The sequence below is a fragment of the Branchiostoma lanceolatum genome, chromosome 8 (genome assembly GCF_035083965.1).
Source record: "Branchiostoma lanceolatum isolate klBraLanc5 chromosome 8, klBraLanc5.hap2, whole genome shotgun sequence".
Taxonomy (NCBI): Eukaryota; Metazoa; Chordata; class Leptocardii; order Amphioxiformes; family Branchiostomatidae; genus Branchiostoma; species Branchiostoma lanceolatum.
Window position 1 is genome coordinate 15420233 of NC_089729.1, and position 26706 is coordinate 15446938.

The 26706-nt window shown below is 38.5% G+C and overlaps 1 protein-coding gene across 3 annotated transcripts in view; it reads left to right on the top strand.

Annotated features, from left to right (window-relative positions):
• The window catches only part of LOC136440984 (BAR/IMD domain-containing adapter protein 2-like), a 28957-nt gene extending 2665 nt beyond the window's left edge, over nucleotides 1–26292 (top strand). The window contains exons 4-18 of one of the 3 annotated variants that reach the window (XM_066437191.1): nucleotides 8203–8336; nucleotides 10446–10490; nucleotides 12389–12478; nucleotides 12724–12789; nucleotides 13064–13150; nucleotides 14134–14238; nucleotides 14605–14829; nucleotides 18410–18636; nucleotides 18904–18970; nucleotides 19093–19166; nucleotides 19264–19326; nucleotides 19924–20122; nucleotides 21342–21559; nucleotides 21921–22169; nucleotides 24374–26292. In XM_066437191.1, coding sequence (XP_066293288.1) covers nucleotides 8203–8336; nucleotides 10446–10490; nucleotides 12389–12478; nucleotides 12724–12789; nucleotides 13064–13150; nucleotides 14134–14238; nucleotides 14605–14829; nucleotides 18410–18636; nucleotides 18904–18970; nucleotides 19093–19166; nucleotides 19264–19326; nucleotides 19924–20122; nucleotides 21342–21559; nucleotides 21921–22169; nucleotides 24374–24440 — 1916 coding nt within the window. In that variant the 3' untranslated portion in view covers nucleotides 24441–26292. The remainder of the gene's footprint in view (nucleotides 1–8202; nucleotides 8337–10445; nucleotides 10491–12388; nucleotides 12479–12723; nucleotides 12790–13063; nucleotides 13151–14133; nucleotides 14239–14604; nucleotides 14830–18409; nucleotides 18637–18903; nucleotides 18971–19092; nucleotides 19167–19263; nucleotides 19327–19923; nucleotides 20123–21341; nucleotides 21560–21920; nucleotides 22170–24373) is intronic. The other 2 variants (XM_066437194.1, XM_066437192.1) reach the window with 2 other exon arrangements.
• Nucleotides 26293–26706: the final 414 nt, after the last annotated feature.

The following is a 26706-nucleotide window of genomic DNA, read 5'->3' on the forward strand; positions in this document are numbered from 1 at the left end:
TTTTGTTTGTTAAGCTACAGCTTTGCCCATTTTACAAAGAGACGTATGTTTTGTTTGCCTAGAGCATGTCACAAGATCCAGGCTATACATGTAGGCTAGCTGCTGTGGTCTAACACTAGACGATAGGTCTCTAACAGATGTTTATTTACACTGTACATAATAACAGCAACTTGTCAATTAGTAACCGTGTTGGCTGTTGTGTATCGATGGTTGCACGCTGTACTCTTATTTTAAAATAGTGCTAAACAATGTTAATCTTAGTGATAAACTTGTGGAAATATTAACTAACTTGATTGGTTGATGAGTTAGTAAAGGTCACATCAAAAACAAAGATCGCTACTGTTTTGTATTTGCTGGTAGTGGAATCAATGTAATGATTAAGTCCAGTTAGAAAAACACACCAGACAGGCATATTGATTTTCTTAAAATGTTATCAACTGTCTCACGACATATGATATTTTTTATATCCCGGATCATATTTCACAATTGTTGACATAATTTTTGAAGAGGTAAAATACATTTAAAAATTGAGTAAAAGTAATAAGAAAACAACAGAGGATTTTTATATACTAGGCTGTTTAGCTTGTTACAAAATTTGAATGAAGTCTGAGGAAGATTGAATTGTTATCTGTACATCTGGCAGGCGAATCAGATGCTCATTTTACACCTGGTGGGTCACTGAATCTGTTGCTAATGAATTAGGGGGTGTATCTAGGTCAGAGGTCAGATGGGCTACTCAGTTTGCCTGCATGGAAAATGTCTGTTTGGATTTGGTTGTAGTTCTGGTCACCTTGTAAATATACAGTTTGTAGTGTTCGGAACATTTAAATCTTGGTTCAGAAAAACAAATCAAGACTAACTTGTATATAATTGTAACACCAATAGATAATTCAAAAAGACAGATTGCATTGTTGGTCACTTACTAAAAATTGAGAATTTGCTGCTGTTTTTAGATATTCTTTAAACAAAAATTGACTTTCTCTGTCCACCAAAACATGCTAGAACTGCTACTCAGTCATGTTGCAACTTCAGGACCAAAAATTCCAGCAACAATATATATATTAATTATTATTTTACACACCATTTGTAGTTAATTCGTGCCATATATAGATATGTGGCCTAAAGGGATATAACCTACTAGTACTACATATGATATACAATAGTCAAGCTGGACATCAAACTATACACTTACACGTTACAGAAAGGACCTAACCACTTAGAATTTAAAGCATTCTGATGTTGCCATAGTTGCCATTGTGTTTGAGAAGACTGTTTTGTTTAGGGTAGGCAGAGGGAGGTCGAGGTCAGAGTCAAGTACCAGATGTGTCTGTATGTCTGCTGCCATCTGGCCACAAAAGTGCTGGGAAATGATCTTTTGTACAGTGTATAACTCCGAGTTAAGGCCACACCAATTTAATGTCTTGGTTAACGGATTTTTATTTTCCAAAAAAAATTATTAAAAAAAAAAAATCATGAAAACAGAAGGCTGGCCCAGCCTTCTGAAGTTCTGTTTTCATGATTTTTTTTCAAAAAATTTTTTTTTTAAAATAAAAATCCGTTAACCAAGAAATTGAATTAGTGTGGCCTAAGAGAGCTAGCTTTTGTGCAAGCTCTTGAAAATATTTGTTTTGTGTTAAAAAAATTACTCGTTTACTTTCGTGGTGGGTTTATTTTGTAGTTGGAGGGAAAGGGGTTTTCACAGTGTTTAAGATTCGTGGTAGAAATAATTCTGTAAAACAGTAGTAATTTACGTTAGAAGCGGGTATTTGAGATTTTGTGAACTCACAGTTGAGAATGAGAGGTCTCTGGGAAAACCCATGAAAATAAAACCACGTTGACTATACTAGTAACATTTTGAAAGTTTCGAGGTTTGCAGTAGTTTTGTTACAGTCTGACTCAAACAGTCTGACTGAGAAAATTGAAAACGAGTAAATAAGTACTGTTTTTAAGCGTAAAAGGTGCCTGCATATGAAATTTATTTCCTGGTATTTCAGAGAACAAAATGAAAGTTTTACTTGAATGTGTCTTTCGCAACCCTGTAGCAGCATATACACATTACATTTCATGTTGAAACTCCAAAAGGTTTGGGATGTATGGTCCAATGTTCACTAAGTCTTCCCTGTGCAAAACAAAACGACTCTCTCGTGTTCAAGCTTCTCGTGTTACTTGTATGTCTTACTTTGTGGTTGTTCAGGGGGTGAAGTTGAATGTAAAGTCAGTGACCCTCAAAGTTTCAGCTTGACTTGCTCTCAACTTGTTTATAAACTGCTATTCAGTCTTGCATAGCGACGTTGTGTGGTAAAGGTTGAAGAAAATAGAATAACTGTAAATGCATTTAAGTTCGCATGGTTTTTATTTCGGGCTAAGACGAAAATGGAGTTTTTGCGGTGGTTTTAAGTTTTCGGCAGCACTATAGTCACATAATGTACAGTATTGGACAAAAATGTTCACGGTGGTTTTATGTTCGCGGTGAAACGGTCGCCACAAAAACCGTGAACATAAAACCACCGCGAACATTTCTGCATTTACAGTACAGTATTGTATATTCTAGGATCAGCATTTGGTCTTTATTGGTGTTTTATCCAACTGGAGATTTGCTAAAATTAGTAAAAAAAGTGCCATCACACTTTCAAGACCTAAGCCACGACTTAACTCCCAACCACTCGCCAACCAAGGTCCGCGCTGGGTTGGGAGTAGCCTGGAATTCTATTCTATTCTAACTCCAGTTCACTCCTCTGATCGCATCCAAACAGAATGTCATCACATTCCTAACTTGGATTTTTCAAAATATATAGTCGGACGGTGCATACACTTACCAGAAGCACCCCGACCAGTCGATCGCATTGAAACTTAGATCCGTCGCATTGAAACTCAGATCCGTATCAGCCATGACTTGACAAATCGGTTTCTAACTTGCCTTAACGACTGAATCTGACAAGACAAACTTGCCAATGAATGAGATGGTCGAAGGTGTCAGCTTCCAAAAGATGTTTTCAGATTGACAATTTTGGCACTTCGGAAGTGATTGAATACGTCCGCGATTTAACGTTTAGAGAAAAGTAGTAGATAGAAACTATTATTTTTCTAAACGTTAAATCGCGGACTGATTTTCAATGCAATCGATTGGTCGGGGTGAGAAGGCAAACTCGCAACCATAGTCGATGAACTTGTTAGTAACCACTAACTCCCAACCATGGTCTGGAGAAGGTCGGGACTGGCCAAGGCCAGCTAGGTGTGGCTTAAACTACAGGCTTTCGTCTGACATGTCGTATCCTGAAGGTATTTGCATGTAATTGGATGAATTCCAATAAATTTGCACTTGAATGATTGAAACCAGACTTTGGAACTTGGAAAGACTCAGCAAAACAGGAAAGGATCTATAGAGAAATGTCTAAACGTTAATTGGAAGTGCACATGCAAGAAATGCAATTTTTACAAAGTTTTTAGGGAATTAAAGACTGGTTTATTTAATAAAAGGAACGACTTGTAGCCATATAGCGGTAGGCTGATTTCTAAGTTCAGGTAATAACGGTAATTATTCACATACTTTAGACTAGTCTGTGAGCTGCAAGTACAATTTTACATAAGATTTGTCCTAGTTACAGAAATGTAAATTGTAATGTTGATAGCATGGAAAGATCAGGTCTCTGCATTACAAGTACTTGTCATCACTTCTTATTAGGGAAATTGAAAAATTATACAGGGCACAGGCACATACTGTTGAGAGGCCGACTTACGCCTTGTCAAGTTGCCAGGCATTTTTTCCTTAAAATTTGGCATATAATGTATTCTGCGAGCTTGTTTTGCACAGTTGCGGCACTCTGTTTTGGTTACGTTTGTTGTGGATACCATATAGTTGTGACCGAAATCAATTAAGCATAGAAATCATGTTTTGATACAGTGTGTAGGTTGTAAGCTTTCTTATTGTAAGCAGCAAAATCCTGCAAATATAAAGTCAGTAGCAAGGAATATTTAGGAAATGCCAAATTAAGCCAGCGTGCTAAATGTTAACTCGGGTGAATACCTTCTTCTGTAAGGGCTTGAAATACCTCTTTCTATTATCTGCAATCTGTCAGGAATTTCACCTGAAAATTACATTTAAAAAGATTTCTGCAACAGTTCTAGTAATCTTGCATACATGTAGCTTAGTAGCTTTTCTACACGTATGTTGTTAATGTTGTATTTTATGTGAATTTTGATCAAGTTTATGATTTTGTAATGGGCAAAAGTATTCATCGCTTTTTGTGCTCTTGAGACATGTACTACAACAAGAATCATAAACTACTTATCAAATATGACTATTAATGTACATTTTGATCCATGATACCCACCTCAAACTAGTACTCTTTTAGCAATACATACAAAGGTTTTTAAATCTTTTCCTGCAATCACACATTTCCTTCTGCTGATATTTTGAGCCCTGCTATCTCTGCCTGTGGGCCTTACTCTACTGTCCTGTGTGTGTTTTGTGTGGGAAGCAGTCTGGCATAACTGGACTCAGCTTTGTAGGCCAAACACCACAGCCGGCTGACATTTGGACCATGCCAAGAATGCGCTGGGCCCTTGTGTCAACTTCGCCAAGAGTTCTTATCGAGAAGGAAATGTTCTTTCCTGAATTCTCTTGCAAGGCTAGATATGATGACAATAGCAGTGGTCTGTACAAACGCAGAATTTCCTTGGAATTTGAATGTTGATCTATACCATTTCTCTCAAATCTTGGTCTTCATAATCTTTTACATGTACTTAATGTTGTAAAAAAAACAGGAAAATGACACATTCGGCTACAAAAAGATTCAAACGTGAGTTGCTCACTCTACGCAAGAGCATCTTATTGAAACACAACGTCCTTGCTTCAGGCAAGTTGCAATTGTAAAGAAAGTGTGTTTGGCAGCATGCCTTGTATTGTGACAAGTACAGGGTGGCACTGTTGACAGACTCATTTAACTCAGTCATGATGTTAGGTTCAACGAGTGAAAAATACTACCAGACAACCACATACTGTAAATCTTGAAATGTTCGGTGTGGTTTTATTTTCGCGACGACTTTTCCACCACAAATTCATGTCACTATGAATATGTAATTCAATTTGCACTACTAGTACTACAGTACTACAGAATTGTTTCAATGACAAACTTAAAACACTGCGAGAACCTCCTTTCCTCCCTACTGTGAAATCAAGTCCACGCAAAAATAAATGAATTTGCAGTAACTGGCTTTACAGCTTCAAGACAAAAGAAAAATGAATAATTGAATTTCAACCTTGGGGGGTGGGGGGCTAGGGGTGTGAGTGTACATAATGAGTCGAAGGTTAGTAATTTACATAATTAATACACCACTTTTTATCTCAGAACATATTTGCTAGGTATATGAGTCATAACATTTAGATGATGTCATGCTCATTGTGTTACTTATTTGTAAACTTTGACAAGAATAGCTGTAGGCTTTTTGATTTGGCGTTTCTGATAAGTTTGACTGTACAAAGGTCACAATGACAGAACCTGTTGTGCTGGTCAGGTAAAGGGGAGGGACTGTACATGTCAACAAAGACTGTGTTTGATAAATACTCACCAGGATACACTTTGAACTGTTGGGGCTTGAAATAGTGGGTACATATATTGGACTTTAGGGCCCCCAAAATTTTAATTAGATTCGAGCTGAATGCTCTAAATCGATATAGTAAGATTTGTAATTATGTTTTGCTGACATTCTACTTTATCTTATGTTGTGTACCCAAATTTTGGTGCACCTAAATTTTTTGGTTAGGTGCCGGAGTGCACCTATTTCCCAAAAGTCATATTTCAAACCCAGGTGTTGTGAATTAGTCACAATCATGTGTTAGGTTGTGCTATGGCAGACACAATTGCTTCTGTATTTGCAGAAATTTTGTCCAAATTGCAAGTGATACATGTATTTCTGCTTATTATAACTTGCAGTTAAAAGAAAAAGAGCCCTGTCATTTTAAATAACTTTTCAAAAGTTGCTGATCCAGAAAAATAAGTGGCTGCTGTGCTGTTTCAGGTTACCTTGAAAAGTGTGGCTGTACAATTGACAGCTTCTATTCATCACAGCGTTGGACAAGGTTAGAGGTCAAGGCAGGTCACATGTGAGACCGTAATTCTTCTCACTGTAATGATACAGATCTGTCTGTCAGTACATGAACTTCTGTCAGCTGTACAAAATTACAACATTTTGGCAGCAATTTTATAAACTTTTACATTTTTCCCAGCTCAGAAAAAAATCTGGCAGCTGTACAGCATTGCAAAATTTTGGTAGCTATTTTGTAAACTATCTACATGTATACCAGCTCAAACCATATCTATTGACAGACATACTAAGCAGATTAAAAGACACCTAGTTCAAAATTGTGTTGATGTATTGAAAGTATTTTGTCTTGGAGACTTTCAAAATGCAATAAAGTTGCATTTATAAGCACACTGAAATTCAGCTAAATAATTCTTCATAGCAAATTGCATAAAATTGTGGATTCATTTTGTTTTAAATTCAAGCGCAAATGAAGAATTTATTTCCATCGGGAAATTGTACATCTGCTTTCCCAATCTTTCCCAATCTAGAGCCTTTTAATCCTATTTAATCCCTAATCTGTGCAATTTGTCCATTATAACAGATTAGTGACCCTCCCCATGTACCATTATCTATTGTCTGTGGAGTCATTAAGTGTTTAATGGTGCACAAAGGAAAATCCCAGTTAACAATAGCCCATTGTTGTGTCTTTTAGAACTCTTGCTTTCAGTTTTGTCATGCGAACATGGTGATTTGCTTGTGTATATAGCTTGTGTTTGTCATAGTTTTATGGTCATTGGATTGCAAAATTGTACCTTTTTATTTCTTGAAGCTACAATGTCAGTGACTGTAAATTTCTGGTTGCAGTGTTGTTTGTGGTAGATGGCAACTTAGACCGTGTTTGCCTTTTTTGTTCTAGAGCCAAAGTAAAAGATATCAATTCATAAAACATGATAACTTGGTGTACATGAACTTTGGAGTGTGCAGTTCTTGGTCAAAAGCATACTAGACCTTGTACTAATCGATAAGTGAAATCACAAGGGAAAACATATGTTATTTTTGTTTCTTTTCTTTGTTTTTAGTAAAATTAGACATACAGTATTGTCTTACTGTTAGGCTGTCAGAAAAGAAACCTTGCAAACCAACTATAGTAAAAATGAAGGCATTAACTGTAATATATAACCCTCAGCCTGCTAAGGTAGCCATTTGGTAACAAGTTTGCATTGGTTAACAGCTTAGGCAGCATGGAGAAGGTTAAACTACTGTACTCACATCTGCTTGGAGATCAGCAGGACAATGGGCAATCTCCAAGCGGATGTTAGAAGGAAGGTTTTGATATTCCAACTGACTGATTTTGCAGACACATGATGTAGCTCTGTCACTCTCAGCAAAAATGCGGTTGTTCTACAGGTTGTAAATTTTGTCCTCTACGTCTGCTTGGAGATGAGGGCATTGGTCCAAGGCTGACATGTTGGGGGTGGGATCAGTCTTGAAGAAGATGTTTTTCAACATTCCTAACAGTCTATGACCTTTCCTTAAGTACATCCACATGTTAGGGTCACCAGTATTGTACAGTCATACACAACTTTTATATGTTACTACTAGGGAAGAGTGCAGCAAAACTGTTTTTAGCTTTTAATTAGTCAGCCTTTTGAGCAAGTTTATGAATTCTAAGTTGCAACAACTTATCTGTTGAATGTAATCATAGAAATGATATTGATAAATAATTTTTAATGCATCATTACATTGTGGTCACATTGGCCAGGTGGTCTTTATGTAGAGGTGGTCATTGTACAGGTTTGGATAATCATAAGATCCATATAAATAAAGCTTTTAGTGCAGTATTAATTGTAAGCAGATGAAAGTTTTAATAGGCTTTTACACATAGTATTGCTGGGTTGATTATACATAATAGTAATACCTTGAAAGTGTGATTTGAAAATCTAGCTTAATGTATTGTGATTAAAATGTTCAAGGGTAAAAGGAATCTGTTTTTTTGTGTATCTTATTTTACTAGGGGAATACATATCGCTTGAAAGGTATTTTTCTAGTGTGCCCCCATTATATCAACTCAAAGTAATAAAACAAATGTAACAAAAAAGTTGAATTGGTGAAGAAAGATATAATTGTTATTTTTGTGGCTACATTGTACATTTCCAATATTGTTTGTTTTTTCCCCAGGAGGATGCCTGATTCAGATCGCGGAGATTTTCCGCAACATCCAGATGCAACACGAGGAAACGGTCCAGTCCTTCCACAAGGAGCTCATCGTGCCGCTGGAACAGAAGGTCGAACAGGACAGCAGGAGTCTGCCGGTAAGAAATCACGCCAAATATCGTATTTCAGGTTTTATTCTCTAATGCTTCTCTAGGATTGAATTTTGTTTACAACATTTGAAAAGTTTTATAAGAGAAATTTTGTTGTGATGTAATATAATGATAATTTTGTTGTTTTGTGATTCAATCATGTCATAATTATGCATTTGTCTGTCTTCCAATGTCATTTCAATAAGTCGGTTCACTGCTTCAACTGTGCATGCACAGTGTGGTGCATTGTGGGTAATATGTCAAAGTTGAAGACCCCTGAGACTAAAGTCTCGGACCAGAGTTTTTTTTACGATTTTGTATGTAAGCCTACACCCTCAGGCTGAGGGGCTACGATTCCGCCACGAAAAGAAGGACCAAAAACATAATCATATCGGCAAAACGCGGTTTTTCGCTGCTTTCTGATGTATTTATCGGTATCGTCTGTTGCCCCTTTATTTTGGATAGAGACCATGTTAAAATGTAAATTTTGGACCCGAAAATTATCATTTTTTAACACCTTTTTGATCAAACCTGCTTGAAAAAAAAAAGAGTTTTCCTGGGGTCACGGCATATATGCAGTAAATGGTATCTCTGAAAAATAAGAAAAATAAAAAAGTCATGTGTGATTATTATTTTGTGTACCATGTCTGCAGACTTGTTCATTTGCATATATTGTTTTTCCTTCTTTATGTAAAATATGTCACTAAGACTCGCTATAAGGGGCTTGGTGACATATTTGCTCTTTACAAGTCATGTGTGCCTCTCTTTGTTCCCATGTCTTGTGTGTTTAAGAAGTGGTTAAGAACACCCAAGGTAAGAGGCATTAAGGTACTTATTCTGTTCCATTCCTTACACTCGTCCATTCACCCATCTATCATTCTATCCATCCATCCATTCATCAATCCATCCATTATTTTATCAATCCATTCTTTATTCTAATATTTTCATCCATCCTTCCATTCATTCATTCATCCATTCAACTTTTTTTGTCCTGTATCTTTTTGAAGTCTAGATGATTATATACTTTTATGTTAGACTTATCAAAATTTGTATACAACTGTATTCCAACGAGTGCCTTAGTCTGTGTAACGGAAACGCCGCTGTCTGAGCTGTAACAACCCTCCCCTCAGACTAAGGGCTGGCAGAATTTTGTTTAACAGGCGCTATAACTAAGTGCAATTTAGTCAGGCTAGGAGCTTCCCAGCTATTTGCATATTCATCTTTTTGTGTGAATTGCCACTTGCAAAACTAGAGTTAAAATTGAAAGAATGCTTGGCAGAAATGTGTTCCCTCCGTCAAATAATCAACAGGAAATGTACACTTACATATTGGATCCCTTTTAAATACTTATTACTTGCAGTAAAGTGATTTGCCCCTTCTCAAAAAAAGAGGCATGATTCAGAAAAGTCTACGACACTCTAGCTACAGTAGTGCAGCATAAGCTATATGTATAAATCTTTTTCTGTTGCTTTTTAATCCTGACTTTTTTGCGTAAGCTGCTTAGCATATTAACATGTCTTTAAAGAAGACTTCAGAAGACAGCCCTTTGGTAAACTGGGTGCTGACCTGGAATTAACAATGTGCTTTTGTTGAGCTGTGAGCCATTAGCATGTAACCTTGACCAGTCCATTTACAGCTTATCCATGCTCTATAAAACACCACGCTGACAAAATAGAAGTACATGTACCGGATCACAGCTACAGACTAAGAAGCTTCTAATGCAGATTTATCAAAAGAGCCTTTCTAAACATTTTAAAAATCCTAATAGCAGATTTTTTAAAAGATTTTAGAATTTACGCAAGGTCAAAATGTGGGTGATATTGATTTTTGATTTTCAATACCACTGCCTAGATGACTGACCTATTTTATTCATACTGTTAGAATATACCTGATACTTTTATATAGCTTAAAAGATCAAAAGTTTCTTGAGGTTTCTAACATAATTGTGAAGACTAATCTTACATTCATCTGTACTGTCAACTACATTTTGTATGTAGATACTTCCACAGCATGTGTTAACTAAATGCCTTTTTGAGAAAGTGATACAGTATCATATTCATAATAATTAATGATGATAAGTTTACAATTTTTCTCATGACATTTTTTTGTCATTTCCAGATCCTGCACAAAACGTACACCCAAGAATACAAGGCAAAGGCAGAGGTATTTCTTTCTGTTTCCATATCACAGTGACGCATTTAATCATGATAGTCCAGATTGTTTTCTCTGGATGATGAGAAAACTCCAAAATGAGAAAATATACAGTAGAGGTAGAGTGCAGAAGGAAATTTCGGAAAATGGATACTAGTGTTGTAGAATGCCAATCAAGTCAAAGAAGATGTGAAAGACCAAAAATGAAGAATCTGTAAGTCTGTGTGTTTATTTTTGTTCATCCTTACTGTCTGTATTTGTATAGCCGGTATAACCGCCCTTCGGCGTAACACACCAGCTTAGTGACTTTAGCTAGTAAATTTCATAATGAAGGCAACTTTTTTTGCCAAACTTTTTTTATTTGCATGCTCGAGCTCGTTCCCAGAGGATGTCATCCATATAATTAAATCAACATGACCTTATTGAGTGACAGTATTGTAGGGTGGGGTTTGACAAGTGAGGCAAACATTCCTTGACTTAGTGTTGGAAGAGGGCAGGGCTCTATAATAACGTAACACAGTCCTGGCACTGTTGTGTAAAGGGTGTATGTATTAGTTTAAGGCTTTGGCTTGCCTCCAGGCACTTTTCTCAAGGTAGGGACAAGCCAACTCTGACTCTGGGGTGGGGGTGTCAAGAATTGACAGGAAAAACAAGCAACTAAGAAAAAACTTGTTAAATTTGCATGTTGGGACAGAAAAATTTCATCAGTCCCTCAAAAAAATCTGAACCTCATGACGTGAAAATTATGAATTTTTTATTTTTCGTAAGCTTAAAATGACAGATTTAGCAACGAGAAATAACATCAGGGGCTCCCAAACAATGAATGGGACAGAAAAAAATTTAAAGCTAGAGACAGCGCTGATGTTGACATGTAGACATGTACATCTATAGATTGATGTCAGTGCCATAATTGTATAAACTGATGGATAAAAGTATGTGAAAAATAACAGGAAAATACTTAGATGAATTATAAATTGGGTCCCTTCTCAATGCTCACTCCTTGCAGTAAAATGATTTGCCCCTAAATATTCCATGGCAGACCATGGTTCTTAAAGCAAACATTCCACGACCTTAAGTCAACTATGCGTGATATGTGTGACAGGAGAGCCCCTAGTCTCACCGTAGTCAACAGTCCATTCTTTATCATGTCATCTATTTCTGGACCATCAAATATCATGTACAGAATCTCCTTGATCCAAGTCTGTAATCCATGTACTTGTAGTAAATTTTATCATTAACAAATCAAGAATTACAGTACTACTATAGTAAAAGCATTCAGTGTAGTACTGTAATTCTTGATTTGTTAAATTAATGATAAAATTTCATCATTGAAAATATTTGATAACATTTCAGACAGTGATGTTTGTTCCCACTGTTAAAATCAACTGCTATGAACTAACTCCCTTTCCCCCAACCGCTAAAATTACCAACGGCAATATCAAATGGATATACAATATTTATTTCATACTCTACCAGTTCATGGATATAGTAAAGCATTACAAGAGTGTTGAAACCTACACAATGTTCTCTGAATTCTATCTATAGGCTGCACTCCCTAAGGATAGACATTTGTGACATGCCACAAGGTCTAAAACACACATGCAGAATGTCTCTGAATTGTCAGTAATTTGGTAAAGTAGCGATAAATTTGAGAAATGATCAAGCACATGTTATCATTTTAAGTGCATTTATCAAAATGAAAACTCCTTATTAATTTAGCTGAGGATGGATATTGTTACTTCGCATTATCAAAATTATGATGATGATGATGAATTATTTAAAGTATCCTTCCAATGCCCCCGATCACCCTTTCTTTTTGGAAGTGACACAGAAAGTTTGTATCAAATTTGATGTAACAATTTGCAATGGTTGACTAATGCACAATGCCCCCCTCCCTCACCTTGCTACAGACCTTTGAGAAAGCCAAGAGTGAACTGAAGAAGCACAGGAAGAAGAGTAACAGGAAGGATCCTCACAAGTATGAAGCCAAGGAGTCACAGGTTTGTCTTTAATCAACATCTCTCTACTCTAAAGACTCAGTTGATAGTCAGACATTTATTATTACATTCGGTAAGCACCGTTGACAGAAAATTTTGAATACTTTTTGTTTTTGCTAATTCTTAAATTTATTTGGAGATTTCATATTCAACATTTGGTTAAAATAAAAACACTTATTGGTGTTAAGATTTTTGTGTAATTGAAAGAAAAGTCATGTTTGTTTCTTTATAACCATTGTTCAAAACAGTTGATCAGAGCTGCCACAGAGACACAGAGTAAACTGGACGACTGTAGAGCACACGGCCTGACTAAGGTAAGAACTGACTTAACCTTCTCCCTGCTGCCTAACTCTAACCAATTGGATGCCAAATGGCTACTTCAGAGTGCTAAAGGTTAAACCTTCTTTCAATTGGTACAAGATTTTTTATATTATGCCTGTAGGTAACTAAATTTCAATTGAATTATCTCTTATTGAGATGTGTTTAGAACTGTCATAATGCTTTTGCAAAGGATGGGTAGGGAAATATTCTGCATTTTCTAACTAATGTCAACGTTTTGATGCAGTGTCTTATATTTTGAACCCTTAGGCCCTGGTAGAAGAGAGGAAACGTTACTGCTTTGTCGTCGACCGCCACTGTGCGATTGTGAAACACTACATGGTATACCACAGTAAGGTACGTAAAACTTGTTACAGTTGCCAGTTGCTTCATATACTATTAGAACGCGTACTATTTTTGGCAAAGCCTCAGGGCAGAGGCTCTTTTACTGTTATTTAAAAATTATTTCCCTCTGTGCTCTGTATTTAGTGCACTGTACTCTCCTTGCTTTTAGTTTTACCCCTTTGAAGATCTTTCCTTGATTTCGTCTTTAACTTTCCTTGCAGTCTTGTTTTCTTAGTGATATGTCTACTGTTTCTCTTGTCCTTTGTTACTTCTTTCTCTCTACATGTTTCTTACAAGTTCTTCTTACTTGATTCTCAAGTAGGCATTGACTGTACTCAGGTTAAAGGTTTGTTGCTTTTCTGTACTGTATTGCTTTGTTTTTATTCTGTAGATTCCCTGAGTGTGTGTTTGTTAATTGCTGTTGAGTGTTTATGTTTTTGTGGTTTAAATTTTTTAGTACTGGTTTTAATGTATGCTTTTGGGTAGCATTGTTGTGAAAATGACTATCAAATGTGCTTTAAGGAATGGGTTTAGAAGCATCTCTATATCATATATTATGGTATTTGTGACAGTATTGCACACTTTGCTTCTACAGTCACAGTCTGCTTTTCCATGAAGCAGCTATGCCACAATGTACACTCATCCAACTATAGTGTTTTGTGAGAGTATGCTAGATTGGATGTCAGTGGAAACTGAAAGCCTTGTGTCGCTTATTGCTTGTGGCCAACTAGACCTTTTCTCAATAGTGGTCACCTGTCCGTTGTGGTCAAATTTGCTCAGGCCCTTGAGTGACCACTGTAGACATGATGATGATGATTTTCGTGTTTGACTGTATAATATTTTGTCTTCAAATTTTTCCAAAGGTGGACATTCAAGAAATTGTAACTTGCGACTGAGCAGAAGCTGTAGTGTGGGATCCTGTGAAAATGCTTTTATGTTGAGCTGAATTGTTGTTTGAAATTTTAAAACCTGATTTTACTTTACTCTGTACTTAGGCTCAGAACCTGTTGAGGCAGAAGCTGGACAGTTGGGTGGAGGCATGTGACAACCCCAACATACTCACCAAGAGGGCACAGGATGTCTTAGACAGGGCCCTGCAGGTATTTTTATTTTCACAGTTTTTGTGGTCATCTCTTCTCCGCAAATCCATGGTACCGTGAATAATAAATTATGCAGTTCCAAAGTATTAACTGCTGCACTACAGAATTGTTTCAATGGCAAACTTAAAACACAGCGAAAACCTCGAGTTCCTTTCCCCAAATTTACAGTAATATGATTGTGATCAAAGTTTGAATTTTCAAAAACAAATGAATATACATAATACTATACATTGCACGGGTACCATAAGTTTGTGATATTTCTTCAGCCTTCTTCGTGAAAACCTAGTACCCACTTGCTTTCGACATGTGACTTTCTTGAAACACGGTGTCAGTTTTATTGCTCTCACGCCCCCCTCCCCACCTCAGGGCCCACCTTCAGACATGATGACAATGCCACGGCGTGGCAGTCAGGTGATGCTGGACAGCGACTTTGCGGACATGAACGGAGGGCGGGGAGACCCGTACCTGAGGGACGACAGGTACCGCGGGGAAGGCTACAGCAGGGACGGGTTCGCAACGATGCCGGAGAGACGTCAGGGCAGTCCGCTGCGCCGACCCATAAGCCCAGTTTCCCAACATGCTCCACTCCAGGTACTGCAAAAATCTTCATCATTTCATAGCCACTGTTATAGATTTAAGGACTTGCTAGCATAGTTTTTCTCACATTTATGTTGAGTTATTCAAATTTCTGAAATATACAATATGGTACATACAAATTTCAGAAAATCCTGTTTTCTTTTCAAATTTGAATGTTTTCTTAGTACATGTAGTCACTGTTACTTGATGATGACTGATAATAAACATGACCTAAAAACATCTGTTTCAGCAGTGCCACCTAGTGGTAAGCATGTGAGCTGCACTCCACAACAGTTAATGTGTTGTGAGAAAATGCCTTTCATTGATCATATTCAATTTGGTAGTTCCCACATGTAGATTTTCATTGTTACGTTTCTCTCTATTTTGATGTCCCAATAGCATGTGTGTTGAAGTGATAATGTTGGTCTAGCATCCCTACTAACAATGACTCTCCTTTACTAGCTAGCCATGGTTAAGTGGGTATCAATGAAAAGTAAGTACGTGTATCTAAAAATGATACGACTTAGACACGTTCAGATGTAATGCACTTCCAATGAAAAACAACAACACATCGTTCCATGGTATGTGATATATATACTGAATATGGCACTGGACCTTTGTTCCAACCCCCCAAAAAAAGAAGAATTTTACATGACAGTTTTACCACACTTTGTTTTTTGTGGACTTTTTATGATATACAGTCAAACCTGTCTATAGTGGTCACTCAAGGGACTGAGTAAATTTGGCCACTTTGGCCAGGTGACCACTATATAGAGGATATGGTCGACTCGAGCAATGAGTGACACAAGACATAAGTTTATACTAAGGTACTGAGTATTTTTTCACATACACACTGCACAGGTGCTTATAACATCTACAGTTCAATTTCTGTTTCCTTATTTTTGTTATACAGTATATCATAATTTTCATTGAAGAAATATTGCAATGACCATGCCCTACACAAACACATAAACTGCAAATGGTCTTCAATTTAGTTGAAATGGATGTCCAGTTTACCATGCCAGTTCCCACGGCAAAATTAGTCAGCTGCCCCGCACTCTTCGCTGTTATCTAGCGAACTCGAAAAAGACGGACTTGTGCTCCAGGTTCTGAAGACTTCTGAAGAGACCGCCATTTTTCTTGGAAGTTTGATGCCTCTGTCGCCGACAACGAACGAAATTTAGCGATGTAAAACAACTTATTTTGCAACTGAACGCCACCCATTTAGTTAACAACATTTTGAAACAAAGGAATGTTCCTTTGTTTCCACTTATTGTTCGTTTTCGGCCGGTTTTCAAACAAAACATCGTGGCGAGTTCCCTTTGTTTTCAGCTTGGGTTCGGCTTCTACCATTATCCCTAGTATGTGGTAATCATTGGAAAAGTGGATCCGTTCATGCTTATTTCTTCCATAAATTTAGTACAACTTGTATCTTACATCATAATATATCTGTATCGATGCATTTTTAAGGTTTTAATAATGAAATTACTCTCAGGGATGCGGTATTACAAAATAGATTTACCGTATTTAACCTACATATCAGTGGTATCGTCTGAACTCTTGTGACCTTTGCTGCGACGCCATCTTGGAAAAATGCGTAAATCTCGAAAATTCTTTATTTACCCGCAGAAAACGGAAATTCCGCCCGGAAAATTACATTTTCAAGAACTTAACACATCAGATACATGAATGAGTCTTCTGTTAAAAAGCTGCGGCCGTAATTTCGCCCAGTCCGACAGCTCAGAAATGACGATGTGCCACGGAACCGAGACGAGTGTTTACAGCCACGTAAAAAATCAGAAGACACCATTTCTGGAAATACTTCGCGTCAAACTACGAAATTCTTTAATGTTTTCTTTATTCAAACACATTAAGGTTCTAGTTGAGCCCACGTTTTGGTGGCGCAGCGCGGAAATAAAAAGATTGTGAACCAGGCGTGGGCTGGCACGGCTCGGAGTTACGGCCGCTGATGTAAACAAAGGGCCGGTGGCCACGCTGTGACCGCGGCCTGACCACGCGCAGTGACCGCTATCGGCAGTGTTGCCGTTGCGGCCGGACCGAAAATTGGCTGACCGCGACCACATTGGACAGGTGACCGCTATAGACTAATTCTTAATGCTTATGTCAATGGGAAAAATCCAAGGGACCGACTAAAAGTGACCACTATGGCCAGGTGACCGCTATGTCCAGGTGACCCTAACACAGGTTTGACTGTACTGTCTCAATGTTTATCTAAGTTACTAAGTATTCTGGTAGGAAAAACAATGAATGTCTTCATTCAATTTGGTAATTGAATTAATCTGCTACTAACACCCATCCAATAGGAGTTGTTCCGAGAAGCCCCTCCTCCTGTGCCTGCCCAGCACGATGTTTCCATTTACGGCACAATGCGACGACCCGCACCTCAAGGTCGCCCCGCCCCACAAGGTCGACCTATGACCCCACAAGGCCGACCTATGACCCCACAAGGTCGATCCATGTCTTCCAGTTCATGGGTGGGGCCGAAGGCAAGTTGTGAGAAAGGATGTCATCCCGCCAACCATTCTTTGCATGCCGGCGGGAACTTATTGATTTAATAAAAGGAATATTCTTTCATAATTCTTTTCATCTTTCAGTATTCTCCTCTTCCTTGGCAGGTATTATTTTCTATTGCTGAAGAAACCTGTAATTTTCAAACTGGTGCATGGTTTGGTCAAGACCTTTACTTTGACTCGTCATTGCTTTCTTCTTAGGTTTCTGTTGCTGGTGTTTCAAGGTGTTTTTAACTTTGCTTCTTTGAATTCTTTTTCTTGATTCTTTTTCTTTATTTGTTTTGTACAGGATAAAACGGTTGTTTGGTAAAGTAATGGGTTATGTAATAATTTGTGATATGTAGTTTTGTAGTAAGTTTTTGTATGTCCTGAACTTTTAGTTGGACTTTTACCAAGCACCAAGGCAACAGCAGCAAACGACCATATATGGTACCATGCGGGGGCCTCCGCGAAGGTCCCAGACCTTCCAGGCAAGTGATGGGGTTTGGATAAAGGTCGTTTAGGGAGAAGGTCATTGGATGTTCAAGGTGGAAGAACAATATGGTGGACAAGCCTGTTGTTGGCTATGCATGTTTGGAAATTGGATGTGGTGACTAGCACAAGTGGTGTATAAGAGGAGTGGGAGGGGGGCACATTTTCACATATACATGTACATGACATTTCTGAAATAACAAAACCTACAATGCTTACATACATGTACATATGACATTTTACATCTCTTTCTTAATCATTCACACACAAACCCTTTTCCAGATGCAGCCTTGTTTCAAGTCAATTTTTTTCTCCCATCTTTTCATTGATTCCATTCATTTTCAAGTTGGTCTCTTTTAAGATAGAATTTTTAGACATGTATCATATCTTTTATCAAGCTGGTGGTTGGTTTCTCAAAATAAATTTTCGGCTTGCATACAATGTAGTAGATCTACTTTATCTTTTACCTTCTTCCTTCTTCCAGGTCCATTTGTTGGCCACAATACACCCAAGCGTATAATGTAGCAAAATATATCATCTATTATTGGGAACACTTGTCTCACTGTTACATGTACATCAATGTGTTCTACTAGGACGATCGCTTCCATTCACCACCGCCGAACGCCATGTCTGTACGCGAGCCGCGGCGAGACTTCCACGAGCCCCTGATGGTCGACACGTACTCCAACACGCTGCCTAACCCGCGGCGCGGCCAAAACCAACGGCAGCCGCGCCCGTCGCAGTCGGCCTCGGTGTTTGACCCACCCCCGCAGCAGAGCGGGCAGATGGCGCGCTCCGTGTCCGCTGTCCCAGCAAGCAGGTGGGTTATTCCAAAATTTTTACTCTTTTTCAACATTCTTTTTTAATTTGAGAAATTGAAATTTTAACTCCTTGGTATAGCTGATCATAGATAGACATTTTGATCTTCAAGTCACAGAATTATCATTAGCACAAACTTGTCCATATTGTAAGGGATTGAGATCATAAGAAAAGGTGCAAAAGTTTCCTTACTATGAAATTTCCTCGGTCATGCGTATACAGCCAATTTGCAATAAATGCAGTAATTGTAAAATTATTGTTCCCGCAGGAGGAAAGTGCGTGCCTTATTCCCACACAAGGCTGGTGACAGCAGCAACCAGTTGTCTTTTAATGAGGTAATCTTTCCTCCCATTAACACAAGTAATGAAATATAATACCAACTTCCATCTTATATTTCAATTTCCTGCATCTATTTACTTTAACAGTATCAAACATACCCATGACTTGTGTATTTCAGGGAGACACTATTTCTCTGCTAATCGACCACCCAAGGGACGGCTGGCACTTTGGGGAGAATGACAAGACTAAAAGGTACTTTTAGACCCTGACCTATAGATTCCAATGTATAATGATCTTTATGTTTTGCCTGTTTTTTCAATGTACCATTAATTTTGTTCTTTCCTTCTAGGAGAGGATGGTTCCCTTACTCCTACACCCAGCCAGCCAGTAGTGATGCACCCCCACCCGTGCAGTGAGTTGACAATGTTGCTATTGTTTTAGGTGTTAGGTACATACTAGAGTGATGTCATGTTGTATGCAGTATAAAACATGTCTGCTGAACAAAAAGACGGCATTGTCAGGTAGGCTTGTGGTGTTGAGGTCTGCTCAGTCTGCTTCTAGGGACATCTGTTTCAAATTCCTTGGCGCCAGTGGCCCGAGTTTGCGTCTGGGTCTAGGTTTGATTGGAAAAGAGTCATCCGTTTGGATGGGGACGTAAAGCCAATGACCCCGTGTATGATTTAGCTTCTGGTGTCAAACCTCTGCACGTACATGTAAGAGAACCTAGCACTCCAGAAGTATATGGGTGACCCGGTGTGCTTGACTGAAAATGCAAGCCGTTACTATAGTGAGGCCGCATTGCACAACTCATTCAATAGCTCACAAAAAAGTGTCATGCTTTGTCCTCAGACTTAGGTTGCCAAGCTTTATAGAAAGGTGTGAAACAAAGTGAAAACTGAAGTGAAGATGAAAAGGCAGCAACAGCTAGTCTACTGCTTCAAATATGAATCAATACAAGTGTATAAAAGTTACAGGAGTTTGAAACTATTCACTCCTTTCCACCATTCAGGGCAGCACAACCCATGGCAGCGCCCCTGCGCCCGAGCGTCAGTATGGGGAACCTCCTGAACAACTCCGCGTACCGGGAGCCCAGCCGCCTCCCCTCGCCCGACTACCAGGACACGCAGGCCGTCCAGCAGTCTCCGATGCGACGGGAGGCCAGGCCGCGCAGCGTCGCGGGAGATTCGCTCCTCACGGTAGCTGAACAGGTAGTCACAGGGTGGTCATGGTCCAGAGGTCAAAGTAGAATAGACTTCATTATAAATACGCAGTTTTTAATGTTCTCGTGTTGTCAGGCTGGTTCAGCCCTTTCCGTGAAACGTTTCATCAGGTTGGTGAATGACCGAATAACGAAAGTTCTTTATTCACAAATGATAACAACTGACGTTTCGATGACCGTCTGTCATCTTCTTTGTGGCAATGATGGCAATCTCAATGTGACAATACTTTATTTACGTTTAGGACTGCATTGCTAGCAGTGACACCTAGCTGCAGTGCAGAGTAATGCAGTCAGTATTGCCCTGAAGAAGATGGCTGATGGTTATCTAAATGTTATCATTTACTTGGTTGTGAATAAAGTACTACTAGATTGTTATTCTGGTTTAGCCGTCTATTTTCATCTAACATCTCCCTCCTCCATCCACCCCTGTGGCCCTGTGTTTACATTCATTTGTAAATAGTCACTTTGTCCTTGATCTATCCATTGTACAGTTGTGTATTCCTTTGTTGTACATGTATTTAGTTACTTCGTTACATTCTTACTAACACCTACATTTATATTGTACATAACACCTATGTTGTCATCTTTGTAGTACATGTCAGGTAATGTAAAGTTGATTTTATTTCATTGCATTTCATTTTTGTGTGTATTTGTTATTGACGTAAAATGTGTGTATCTATCATATGTTTAACCTTAAGTAGCCAATAGCTATTTGGATTCTCTAATGATTACAGTGTTAGGCAGCTGGGAGAAGGTTTTTTGATATTTCACCCTTACCACAAAATGACTGGGGTGATTATGCAAAAATATATTTTCTTGAGTGGACATGGTTTTGGACTGGTCCATTCTACATAGGAATGCCATTCTTGTATGGAGCAACTTTTCTTTTTTCAAATTATTCAGTTTGGACTTGGGTGATCCATTTTTTTTAGTATGAGTTTTTTTGGGGAATGATCTGTTATGGATGGGGTTGCAGTGGAAGAGTCCATTCTTGCATTGGAGGTCAAATTGGGGAAGCTCTGTTTCGTACTTTGCAATATGTCACTTTGGGGCAGAATGTGTTGGAATATTTCAGTTTTGCTCAGGTGTGACTTTGGATCAGGGGGATATGGGTGAAATATGCTGCATTTGCTCACAAATGTTGCTTTCCTAGTTTTGTATACATCTACATCCATGATGTTAAAAAAAACTGTGTTGTTTCCTCTTAGAACGATGAGTTTAGACATCCCAATGGAGATTACCAACTGTCGCAGGGCGGAGATCCCTACCGCCAACCGCCACCTCGCTCGGACTACCAGCAGCCGCAGCCGGGAGAATACCGCCAGCCCCCGGCGCGCTCGGACTACCAACAGCCAATAAGGCAGCCCCCTCCTCCGCAGGAGTACCGGGATCGTAACGATGGTTACAGGGATCCAGTAGATGCAAGGTGAGATACATTACGGTAAATGGTGTGAAATTAACGAGGCTAAGTGTAACACTCCAACTAGCTAAGCTGTACTTCTTGTCAATTCTTCTAGATTGAATATTTCATCTGGAGGGAGGGGGACTATTAACGAAAGCCTTATACAATGTAAATGTCAATTGTATGTTTGGCATAAGACCCTGGTAGCTAGTTTTAATATGTCAAATGACGTGTCATCTATACACTGCATGTATATGTCTAACTCTAAATAACAGTATTGTTTTAAAACGTTTTTATGACACTAGAAACTGTTGTTAGAGGTTTCAGAAGCAGTCTGCATTTGAATCACTTGAAAATTTAATGTCCTCTCTCTTTCCCGCAAAAGGTACATTCCTCGTCAGTCTGAGTCGAGCTACCGACAGAGCGTCTCGTCTGAGTACAGCCAGCCAGCGGACCACCGGCCGCGCGGGGTCAGCTACGGCGGGGAACCGGACTACCGCTCAGGTCAGACCGAGTATGCGCAGCCGGTCAATGGCAGGAGTAGTGTGTCAAATGACCGGCAGAACGGGTTCGGGGAAGGGGGGCACCCCCCTCCCTCCACCCAGCCTGCCCCCCAGGAGGAAAACCCTGCGAGGTGCGTGTGAACTGTCCGACTCGTGACTCGGTGTAGCCCAAGTAGCCCTCTACCCTCTACTCTCCTCTGCCGGCCAACTGGCCCCGGACATGACTTCAGCACTCTTGTAGACAACTGTGTTGACGTTACCTTGGTCATGCTTGTAAGGTCCCCACTGGCTCACAGGTATTAACCGTTAGCACACTGAAGTAGCCGTTTGGCACCCCATTCTTTATTGAGTACAGAGTTAGGCAGCAGGGAGAAGGTTAAACTCCAATTTTGCCGATGACACCTGCACACGAATTGGTTTTGACCTGTTCGTTAAAAAAGAGAGACTCTTGGAATTTCGTTCAGTAACCTCAAGAATGCTTCCACATTGTTTTCAAATTGCTGCAAATCCAAAATTTGATGTGAGCAATTTTCTAATCTCAAGCGCGATGGGAAAATATGTCACGATTGTTAAGAAACTGATTTATGTCAACGGAACAAATATGAACTTTGATAAGGTCAAGTATGGAAATCACCATTGATGTTTGTTATGATCTATCATCATATCTGATTATGATTAAAGCAAGGCCCCTGTTCCACAACTAAAAGGTGATCACAAAGTGACTACACAGCAACCAAAATTAAATTTGTGTGACCCTTGATTTCATAATGGGAATATGATGCAGTATGTAAAAGATTCTTCAATGACTTAAAAGACAACAAATCATCCAAAATTTAAACAAAAAAGCTTCTGAAAATCTTTGAGTGATGTGTGAAATGTTTGGTTGCTCAGCAGCCTCTAGTGGGAAGGGAGTGTAACCTAATGTAATTATAATAGTGGCCAGTGGGAGAGGGCATTACATGGCTATAGGTGAACAATACATGCAAGAGTGTCTGTTGTGTCATCCTCTGGGTTACTTGGGCCTGTATGCAGACCTGTTTGGTAGTCTCCTACCCTTCTGGGTGTACTTTTTTTTCATCTTTCCTTCCAGTTCAATCCACGTTTGCCCTTATCCAGCGCGTGCGACACATTCCAAACATTATCCCTACCCCGAGATATTTTGAATTTGAAAAATCCTTTGATCTCACCCCCAAAAATCAGTGAAATAGTTTTATTCTCTTTGTTCCTGTTGTAGACAATCTTTACAAATGTTATCAAAAATATCATCAAAGATTACATCCAAACGTACAGAACCTCCAGTCCTCCTGGGAAAACCATGATTTTATCGAGTGCATGTTGTCTGATTGTCAAAGTTTTTTTGGCAAAGCCTCAGGGGCGGAGCCATAATTATCAAACATGTCATCATTCATTGTAAACACATCTGATTAATCTGATTTCCCTCCTACCTCCCAATTGTATATTGCACAATGGCATGTACCTGTCAAATCATTGCATAATATCTTGCATTGAAACTTTTTTGTCCTAACAAATTGAATTCCGGTCATGTCCTAATAAATTACACCATAAATTTTCATCACATGCTGTTTAATAACTTATTCTCCTAATTTCTGCACTTCCTGCTTGCTATCATGTAATTCTTATCGTTTGGTGTTGTGCCTGCATGTGTGTTAATATAATTTAAAGAAACAATCAGTGTAAGATGTTCTGTTTTGTCTGTGCATTGTGTTAACTTTTTGATAAACTTATGAATCATGTGCCGTGTTGTCAATAACCTGGTTGGTGATGTGATGTATTGTGGGTAGTATGTCAAAGTTGAAGGCCCCTGGTCATTCTTGATTGGTTACCAATGTCATTCAACTTTGACATTATCCATAATGCATCACACTGCACATGTGCACTTCAAAGCTTGAACCAGCTTATAATCAGTCTGTGAATTTGTCAATGTTACTAATTCATGTAAAATGGCATTTAACATCATTAACAATATCAATTGATCAACAGTTTGTAGGGTTGTATTAGTGGAGAGATTGGTTTGCAAGGAAATAAAGTGAAATATCAAATAGTAAGCAAAAAACACACCAGCAAATGCATGGGTTCAATTTGTGTCAGGAAATTATTTAATGCATGGATTGTTGCAATGTAAGATTCTTTATTTTCATATGGCAGGATATTTTTTAACAGTTTAGAAGGGACAGAATTGCATTTGGCATAATCGAAAATTTTCCTTTTCATTGTGGTGCATACTTGTTGATAGGACCACAGCAAAGAATCATTTAAATCTGCTGGGAAAGAATGTGTGTCTTAACAATTCCATGATGTTGGTCTCTTTCAATAGGAACCCATTTGCAAATGTGAGGTTGAAAAAGACAGTTACAAACGACAGATCCGCACCCATAATCTGAGAGAGAGGGATGGAGAGAGAGACAACCAGAATAAGTGATGAGAAAAGACAAGAGAAGAAAGATGGAGAGATAGAGAGAGAGAGAGAGAGGACGAAAGGAACTTCCACTGTTCAAAGAATAGTGTAGTTAATGCTTACGATACACAGTTTTAGATATTTGTTCATATCAGTTCTTGTGTTTAGAGAAAAAATGGACTTTCATATCCATGACAATGCCATTGGTATAACAGGTGTTGATAAATATATCCCTTCTCTGTAAAATTGTATGATAATTATCGGGTGATTAAAGTCAGACTTTGTTATCCTTATTGCAGGGACTGGCAGTGATAAACATGTTTATTCAGGAAAAATTTGCGTTCTTCATTATGCAAATGTAAACAAGACCTTTGTTGATGATTTTTTGGTGTCTGTGAAACAAACTAAGGATTTGTAATAACATGTAGCTGAGAACTTTGATACATGTAGGCACATGTAATCAGAATGGTTGCTCATATTTTGGATCATCTCATTGTAAAGATAGGGGTGATAAAACCAAAGCAACAAAATGCTCCCCAAAAGTTTTATACTATTCCAAAAGAAACACTTTATGTAAATTTATTAGCTTTATTTTGCAAATTAGACGTTTTGGCACTCTTGTCTGATTTTCGGTGGACAGTGGATACCATGTTCTTTGCATCGCCTTATGTTAAGGTGTTGGTACAAGGTATGGGATTTACTTGAATGTGAAAGTGTAAGCAAGGCAGAAGGTCAAAGTTCAAAGGTGGCCTTATTCAGTGGATTTTTGGTGCCTGACCCATTGTCTATTAATTGCCTTAGTGAGTACAAAACTGACATGATTGGAATTTAAAAACCTTTTGCCACAACGTGCGAAAGAATTTCAATAGCTTTTATGTATCATAGTTATTTACATATCGTTTAATCTGCCATTTTACCGGGTGCCATTTGCAATACCATTTCTATGTTGAAAAGAGGTTGAAAACATTACTGTCAAAGATGAACCAATGTATACCTCCTACCCAATGTGAACGTTAAAATGGAGGACAATGAAACAATGATATCTTTAGTGCCTTGTACATTTCAATAAATGTACTGTTATTGTTTTGCATATATCGTACTTGTTTATACATATCTAATTATTTTGTATGGTAGACCAGCAGATATGATTAATATGCCACTATCTTCTTACTAAATCAACATAGATATGTGAAATGGTTTTGCCAAAGTTGCCTATAGTTTATGCCCGCTTTACGCCTGATTTGTTTGCTGTATGCAAGTGCCACTTTCGGGAAGTGGTATCATATGCGCATAACTAACTAAATAATCTCAAAGATCATTCAGAGCCATTGCTGGTCTATGGCTAAACTCTAAAAAAAACATGCAGTTCACTTTTTTTTTTCTTTCTAGTGTTGGCTGTGCTAATTGTTATGGCATGTACTTAAAATGTACAGAGTTTTCTTTTGCATACCCGCTGTATTTTCAGAGCTACTCATTTTTGGCACTGTATCAGGAGTGGAGCCAAATTGTCACCATGTCGAAGTTGTACGCTTGAGACATGATGAGCTGAAAAGGGCATTTGTTTATGTTTTTTGCTTTCTAGTTATTTATGATTATTAGTTTCTTAACTCTTAATTTGAGTATAATTATTTCCAAAGAGGCCAATAGCCCAGATGCTATCTATGATAACAGTATTATTGTTTGGTTTTTGTAATTGTTTAACCCGTTCTGTTCTGAATAGGCAAAAGCCATTTTTGACCACTATCTGAGTAAAAATGCTGTTGTTAACACTAATTATATTCAAATATACCACTGTATAATTATTCAGCTGTTTATCAATTAAATTATGGTGCAAGATATTTGAAGTGCTTTGTCTTTAATGTTTTTTGTGAATATGTAATTTTGTTATATTCACTTAAAGTCCCGAACATGGCTCCCGACCACTAGCCAACCAAGGTTGGTGGTAGGTTGGGGAGCAGCAGTCTGACCAGTTTTAGATTAAGAGTCAAATTTGACTCCCAAATACACCCTGACAACTACGAGCCAACCACCAACCAACCGGATCTGTCCTTGGTACAGAGGGATCACTGTAATCTTCTCTCAAATCTGACACCTGATTGAAGGCTAAATCTGATTCCAAGACGCTTTTGGTAATGTTTTGAGATATCTCATATATTTCAGCCTTTTCCATGTTTGGTTTCTCTCTCCATGGTACTGACCTACTGGCTGTTATTGGCAGCAATAACGAAGTGATGACGTCAGAGGGACGAATG